At 33.5% G+C, this 8,241-nt stretch overlaps 1 protein-coding gene across 1 annotated transcript; it reads left to right on the top strand.

Annotated features, from left to right (window-relative positions):
* The first annotated feature begins 2,273 nt into the window (after positions 1–2,273).
* On the top strand, positions 2,274–7,016 carry LOC104243038 (tetraspanin-3-like). The gene is made up of 2 exons (XM_009798164.2): positions 2,274–2,939; positions 6,474–7,016. The coding sequence occupies exons 1-2, from the start codon at positions 2,427–2,429 to the stop codon at positions 6,816–6,818; spliced, it is 858 nt and encodes a 285-aa protein (XP_009796466.1). The 5' UTR covers positions 2,274–2,426; the 3' UTR covers positions 6,819–7,016.
* The last annotated feature ends 1,225 nt before the right edge of the window (positions 7,017–8,241 follow it).

Here is an 8,241-nt window from a genome sequence, read left to right as displayed (position 1 = left end):
GTGTGGTATATTCATTACCATTAGCATGTTCATATTCTTCCAAGAATGAATATGTATTCACAAAATAAGATATTGTCACGTTCACATCATGAATAGACCATAATCATCTATATGTGCTATATAAAATCTCATGTCAAATCGATGATAAATATTACTTTCACAGAGTGAAGGATTATTTTGAGAATCCTTATTATTCTGATTATCACAATGATGACTATTATAATTTCGTCTATTGTCACGTCCACATCCATTGATACCTTCACGGTAATAATTTTGTTTTCTTTCAGACTTATCACATATTGCTATCACATTCTCTTAAGGGAATAAGAATGAAGCAAATTCAATAGGACGGGTTTTCACTTCTTGTGCTCACGATCATACATGACTTTGATCATGGCAAGACATAGAAATTTTACCACTTCGAGTGGTTATAATTTCTTACAAACTCTATTAGAGTTATAATCAAAATTTTGTTGTGTTTGCTTGTATATAAAATCAAATTATAGGATTCAAGAATTTAAAAGAGAAAAATAAAGTAAAATACTTACCTTAAATCCAGAATTTAATCATGAAGGAAGTTCATAGAACAATTGACAATCATTATGCTCAATCCCAAAGCTTCTACTCAATTGGTTAGAGTCTTGTGCTGATAACGTGTTATGAAACAATAAAAGAAGAAGAATATTATAGAGAAAAGTAGAGAGAGAGAATTATTATTGATTTGGGATGAATTACAATGAAATATAACCCCTCTATTTATAGGGGAAGGGTGACTTAGCCACCAAGTAATGAACCCTAAAATCTGTCTAAATATAGACATTCACCATAAATAAAATTCTATTTATAACATTGTTTTCTTTAATACCCATTTTATGTCCTACTTCTTTTTCTAATTTGTCGCTAAGTAACTTAACACTTTTAAATTTATTTTTTATATGTTTTATATATACACAAAAAATACTCGAAAGACGACAGACGAAATAGGACGAAGAAATAAAAAACGAAATAGTGTTCAATATTCGCAATTAAATGGATGAGTTTCTGAGAAACTACTCCAATGTGTTTCTGCCAAAATAAGATTAGGCATCATAAATTGTTGACCAAGTGATATCATTATCATCCAAGTCTTTCTTCGATTTAATCATTTAACGTCACTCAATCAAACAAGTTCGCCTTTAACGTCAAATAAAAGAAAATATCAATATCTCTACGAAATAAATCTACGGCAGAAAATTAACAAAACGAGGAGGGAGAAATCACCATTGTCCTCATTTACCCTTTGTGTCTGCAGTAAATATTTGTTCTTAGAGTTCATGTTCTCTATACTGATTGTAAATTGTAAATAATTTTAAAACCATCATATTAGGTCGATCTATAACAAATTGTTAGTTTCCATATCAAACATGATATAGTAGATAAATAATCTTCTCTAATCGATTAAATTATAATAATTATGTAAAAGAAAAAAATCGTCAGTATATATAACTTAAACTCTAGCTAAATAAAAATGTCATATTCTAGGAAATGCTTTTTGGTGGCAGTAATTAGCTGTTAGTATAGTCTATCATATAGCTATATTACCACCGATAAATTAAGCTCTATTTCTTTTTTCCAAAATAATTTACCAAGCTAATGTAAAAGAAAGAAGTTTCTAGTGTGCTACTAAAGTATAAATTTTTTAAATCATCAAGTTAAATTAACATGAGATAATAGATAACTTTTTAAAAGAAGTCGTATCATGGTCCATAAGTTGTTTAATGTTTTTAGCACACCCAAAATATAGATAATTGTCATTAAGAATGTAAAATAGAGTAATTACATGATATAATCAATTAGATTGTATTAATAATATTTAATTTTTTACACTATCCGTATATATAACCTAAATTTACCTCGTTTATTGATTACATATTAAGGGCTCGTTTGATACGAGAGATAATGGATAATTAATATCGGAATTAAATTTGAGATGAGTTTATCCTCGCGTTTGGCTGTGATAAAATCTTTGTATAACTAATCTCATGATTAGTTATTCTAATATTATATTATTTTTTATCCTTACAAGGATGAGATAACAAGTCTGGGATACCTAAGAAAATAACCAAATGACCCTTAAGTTGCTAGAGATTCACATTTTTTTTTGTTTAAATTATTTCTTATTCCTAAGAAAATAAAAATAATAAATAAGTAAAATATTCTCATTCCTCATCTCAAGATTCCCAACTGTACCAAGTCAATACTACCAAATATATAGAGGGTCCTTTTGTCACTCCACTATACACTTGTCTACAATTTAAGAAAATAGAGAGACCCCTCTCTTTCCTTACTCTTACGTTAACCCCCATCTTCACCTTTGCTCTGCTTTCTCCAACCCAAAAATTGTACAAAAAAGTCCATTTCAGAAAGATTGCATTATTAGCCACAAAATGAGAACTAGCAACCATTTAATAGGTTTACTAAACTTCTTCACTTTCTTGGCCTCAATCCCAATATTAGGTGGTGGAATATGGCTAAGTAGCAGAGCAAACAACACAGACTGTTTGAAATTCCTTCAATGGCCATTAATAGTAATTGGAGTTTCAATTATGGTTGTTTCTTTAGCTGGATTTGCTGGTGCTTGTTATAGAAACACTTTCCTTATGTATCTTTATCTATGGGCTATGTTCTTTATCATAGCTGCTTTGATTGGATTTGTCATATTTGCTTATGCTGTCACTGATAAAGGGTCGGGTCGACCCGTATTGAACCGGGTTTACTTGGAGTATCACTTACAGGATTATTCGGGTTGGCTTGAGGAAAGGGTTACAAGTCAGAGTTATTGGATGAAGATTAGTTCTTGTATTAGAGATTCACATGTTTGTGCTAAAACAAGAAGGACTTACAATAGTATTCCTGAGAGTGCTGAGATGTTTTACCTCAGAAAACTTAGTCCTGTTGAGGTAAGTTCTGTCAAAATCTGTTTAACAAATTTTTTTGAAAAGAAAATGTTTATGTTATGGTTTATTCGTGGTCGGGTTCGAGTTCTGAAATTAAAAACTTTTTGGTAGATAATTTATTCAGTTTAAATCTGAATTAGTTGAACCACTAAATTTATGATATTGATACCTAAAGCAATAAAAATAGTTAATATGAACAATTTTTAGTGGGAAATGAAATTTAATGTGTTATTAGAGATTAAAAAAAGAAGGGGACCATTAGCGTAACTGTAACTAGTAAAATTATTGTCGTGTGACCAAGAGGTCATCGGTTTGAGCTGCGATAACAGTCCCTTGCCGAAATGCAAGGTAAAACTGTGTACAATACATCCTTGTGGCTCGATCCTTTCCCGAATTCCGCTTACAGCGGGAGTTTAGTGCACTAGATTGCCTTTTTTTTATTAGAGATTAAAAGAGGAACTTATTTTGTGAAAGTAATCATTTTTTCATTTGAAATTATAAGGCAGCTGTAAAGCATTTTCTTTCACCTGACTTTTGATTTTGAAACAAGATTAGGAACGGTAATTAGAAGCCAGTACTAGATCTGTTATTTACGGAAATAAACGTTGGTGCCACAATAATACGGAGTAGCACAGGAAATGTTTCAGTTTTCTATGTTTATACAAATAATATTTTACTTTAGTGATATGCGAGTTGCCACCAAGTGGTCCAAAGTTGTACTCTTACGGTGTAGGTGAAAATCACGGAAAATTAAAATTCAAATTCTAGTAGAGATAAAAATTATTAAGTGATTTTGTACTCATCTACGTAAGCCTGAGAGCTAGAGTCATCGAATATCTATGCTGGTAGAGGGTAGTGAATAAGGTGAAATAGTCGAACAAATTAATCCGGACACCACTGATATAAGAGAGGAGGACAATGAGAGAGAGAAAAAGAAACATAAAAAAGGACAATAATCAACTTCTACTGATAGATTCACTGTGAGTTTCTACTGATCAGTTGTGAAAAAAACGTAGTCCCAGTACACTAAGCTTTTGTTATGTGCGGGGTCCGGGTAAGTGTCGAACCACAAAGGTCTATTGTACGCAACCTTATCTTGCATAAAAGGCTATTTTCACGACTCGAACCCGTAACCTCCTGGTCACATGACAACAACTTTACCAGTTATGTCAAGGTTCTCCTCCTCCGTATCAATTGTGACAGTGTGAATAATTATTCTTTTTGTGCATTATGGCAAAATGGAGTTTTTTCTTTTCCTCCTTTAATATTTATGTTGGGTGGAAATACCCCTTTATATAGTGATAAAGACAATTTACCAACTTATTAATTGTCGTTTAATGAAATGGTACCTCATCCACACTTTTAAAAGGTCGTATCATAGCTGCTATAAAGTGATATTTTTGGCCTGTAATGAATAGAAGAATGGTGACAAATCAAACAATAATTTTGCTAATAAATATGCATGTTTTACGTGAGGTTGAACCTTTGGAGGTTGGCTTCTTTTGGACTGTTTCAGATTATCATTTTTGCTTTAATGCTTTTTATTTGAATATTCTTAGTTATTTTCTGGGTTTTCCATTAGCAGCAATTCAAGAAAAGAAAAACCTTTTTGCCCCTTTTGCCTTTTGGTTTGACTAGCTTTTGCTGTTCCTTTCTAGTTTCTTCTGGTTCCACTTAGATTTCTTCTTTTTCTTCCTTTTCCTTTTCTTTTTCTTTTAATAACGGCCTAGGTTGCATACCTCAAGTAACCACCGGGTACAATCTTACATTCTACCAATATGTATACTGAATAACTCAGCACACCAAAATTGTACACCTTACTTATTATACATCAGATACATGTTATCTTCTATCGGTACATGTATCTGATAACTCTGCACACCAAGATTTAGACAGAATGAAGAAAATCACCAAATATTTTTCTCTCTGAACCTTAGTCTTCTATGATTTTCATCCGCTTCATCAATTTTTAGGCCACATCCCTTTGCTTTCCTTTTCTTTTCCTACTAAAATGACTTTTGGGTGCATGTTGGGGTCATAGCATGTAGGCATGTTAGCGTGATGGTCAACAATCACATTCCATGTTTATGCATGGGTCCATATTATCCCATAACTAAATTAATTACTAAATTTAAATATGCATATGAAACAGGCAGATGGGTCCTTCTTTCACATATGGACCATTCAAAGAAATTAATTACTCCATTTTTTAATTGTTGCATAAGTTGTTAATTCAGGACAAAAAACTTGGTAGGCTGGTCACTTTAAATTATACTAATTTGGTTATTCAGAAAGAGTAATGGTTTGTATAATGGGTCATATATTTTAAGTGGTCCTACCCAATTGAACTTTACTGTATCTTGTATGCAACTTAGAATTGTACAAACAAAATATCTTCCTGATGTAACAAGGATCGACATGTCAACAAATGTATTTGTAGTGCATGTTTGTTGCAAGTCATACAGTTGTCATAAAGGGATATTCTTTTCAGCAGATTAATTCTTCGAGCAACGATAAAGTTGTTCCTGTGTGACCAATAGGTCACGGGTTCGAGCCGTAGAAGCAGCTACTAATACTTGCATTAGGTTAGGCTGTCTACATCACATACCTTAGGGTGCGACTTTTCCGCGGACCCTGCGTGAATGCGAGACGCCTTTACACCAGCCTGCCTTGCTTTTGATTAATTCTTCAATCAATTCCTAGTATTTTATGGTTCAAAAGGAATCCTTCACTGCTATTGTGAATCAAGAAAAGTGTTCACTATTTAGATGATGATTGAATGACTGTTGATTGGAAAAGATGGGAACCTAACATGCCCAAAAAGCTCCAATTATAGGGCCCAAATTATTTACATCTTGATGGGCAAGTGTGGCCATGTGGTGTCTTTGATATTTCTAGATATTTTTCAACTCCACTAAGGATCTGCTATAGGCAACCTAACCTACCCTGACATATCTCTTTCCTTTCCTTTATTTCTTGAATTAGAGCTCTTTTTTACAATAAATTTTGTTGATGTTTGGGCAAAAAATGCCCATATACGAGAAGTATACCAAAAGTATAGAACCTCTTCTGGTGGAGCTTGTCCCTGGTAAATTACCGAAGGCATGGTAATGCTAGGGCAATTTATATCTGGTCGCCGGAAAGTATAAACAATCATGCATGTGGTATAACACGCATATGCACGTACTGATATGGCGATATATTTATTCTACTAGCAAAACTTATCCAAGATACTGAATTGAAGCACATTCTTTAGCAATAGAGTTGATGAGTCTCTGAGTTCACATCATGTATTGAATTACTACATAGGTTAAATGATTCATGCGCATAGGGGCCAATCGAGAAACCAGAGTCCGTGGGTTTAGAAGGAGTATGATCTTACTATACTATATTGAATACTTTTTTTAAATATATTTTAATGCATAATCGAGCTGAAAGCAACCGGTTCAGTGATCCCCTCCTAGATCTGCCTCTAACTAGCTTTACTGATAGAGCAGAAAGATAATAGCTCTAACAAATCTCAAACTTTGTATGCAGTCTGGTTGCTGCAAGCCTCCTACAGAGTGTGGCTATGTTTATCAGAATGAGACAGTTTGGATTCCAGGAGGAGGGCTAGTCGGAACTGATCCAGATTGTGTTAATTGGAACAATGATCAAGGGCAGCTCTGCTACAATTGTAACTCTTGCAAAGCCGGCGTACTGGCTAGCATTAGAAAGAGTTGGAGAAAGGTGTCTGTGATCAATATTGTAATATTGATCATTCTCGTGATTATGTATATGGTCGCTATCGCTGCGTTTAGGCACAACAAACGGATCGATAATGATGAGCCTTACGGAGAAACTAGGATGGAGAAGTCTCAACCTAGCAGGATACACTTCTAAGATCAGTTTCTACACAACAGCAGAGTAAAGCTTGAAGTGTAATTTTATGTTGTGGTAAGTCTAGTAGTCTTGTTAGAACAAAATGCTTTGTTTATACTTCTACATTCAATTTTCTTCCCAAGAAAACTTGACTGTAAATCTTGTATTAAGTGTGGTATCTTTTCCTTTAATTAAATTCCAAAACTATCTTAGTATTTCTGAGGCTGTTTCGTCCCTTCCTAGTGCAGCAAGCTTGTAACTTGCTATGAGATTAAGTAAACTATTGACTTTAATTTATTCAGAGAGAGCACCAAGACTGAGATTACAAGGAAACCAGCTTTTCCTCTCAAATGTTTAATACAGAATATTCACGCTTAAGATAGAAACTTAAAATGTGGTCTCGGTCAATGAAGTAGGAAAAAATTACGAGAGACCAGGGTTCAAATTCTGAGATTTCTTTATATTCGTTAAGTGTTAATACAACACAATAACAAACTTAGTGTAATCTCACAATGCGGGGTCTGAGAAAGGTAGTGTGTACATAGACCTTACCCCTACCTTTGCGAATGTATAGAGACTATTTCCATTAGACCATTGGCTCAAAAAAAGATGAAAAGAAGCAGAAACAACAAATAGTAATCGGTTAACTTTTAATGAACAAAGAAACAACAAATAGTAATTTGTTAAGTGTTCATGAGCAAAAGTTATATTCAACATATGATCTTTGATCTAATATGTGAAAAGAAATGGCAAGATATGCGGAGTGATGCCTCTGGGCCAGCAGACATGCATCAGGCCGACATAAACAGAATTCCTTTTCGGTAATCGTACTTAATTTAGCAAGTAATTATAGTAAGCATGTTATATACTAGTTGGCATGCTCAAGTGCACGTGATGATTTCAGAATCTAAAGAGAGGTCAAATCTAGAAAATTGGATAGAAATTGCTTTAAGGTGTTCAGACGTGATCGTTCACATTGGAAGAGGAATTGATTCAAATAGCTTTCGTTGATTTCGATTTGCCATCATTAGTTATTACAGTTGTTTGTGAATCTTAGTTACTGATTATAATAGTTGCTTTGAGAATGTTACTGATAGAACAAATTAAAATAATAGTAACCAAATTATGAACCAAGTTATCAACCTAATCTTCACCATCCGAAATAGAGTATTCATGAAAAAAAAAAATTAAATTACCATTAACAAAAAGCTCTGGAAAAATATAGCCGTTTTGGTCATTACACTCAAGAATCAAGATTCTAGCATCTCTAGCCTAACGCAAAATACTTCTAGCACTTCTCAACAAGTCTTTTACAGAGGAATCTTGGCTAAAGAAAGGGTTAGGAGTTTTATCAGTACAGGAGAAAACCACTACAGTAGTCCCTGAAGTATAGGTGTACATTAGTGATGGCAAAATAGTTAATAGAAAATAGTTGACCACTCAT

The sequence above is a fragment of the Nicotiana sylvestris genome, chromosome 11 (genome assembly GCF_000393655.2).
Source record: "Nicotiana sylvestris chromosome 11, ASM39365v2, whole genome shotgun sequence".
Taxonomy (NCBI): Eukaryota; Viridiplantae; Streptophyta; class Magnoliopsida; order Solanales; family Solanaceae; genus Nicotiana; species Nicotiana sylvestris.
This window is presented reverse-complemented; position numbering and strand designations above follow the sequence as displayed.

Excerpts from the sequence above, each read along its gene's own strand:
- LOC104243038 (XM_009798164.2), top strand. The coding sequence starts at position 2,427 with ATGAGAACTAGCAACCATTTAATAGGTTTACTAAACTTCTTCACTTTC. Across the intron at positions 2,940-6,473 it reads GAAAACTTAGTCCTGTTGAG|TCTGGTTGCTGCAAGCCTCC; the intron begins GTAAGTTCTGTC and ends CTTTGTATGCAG.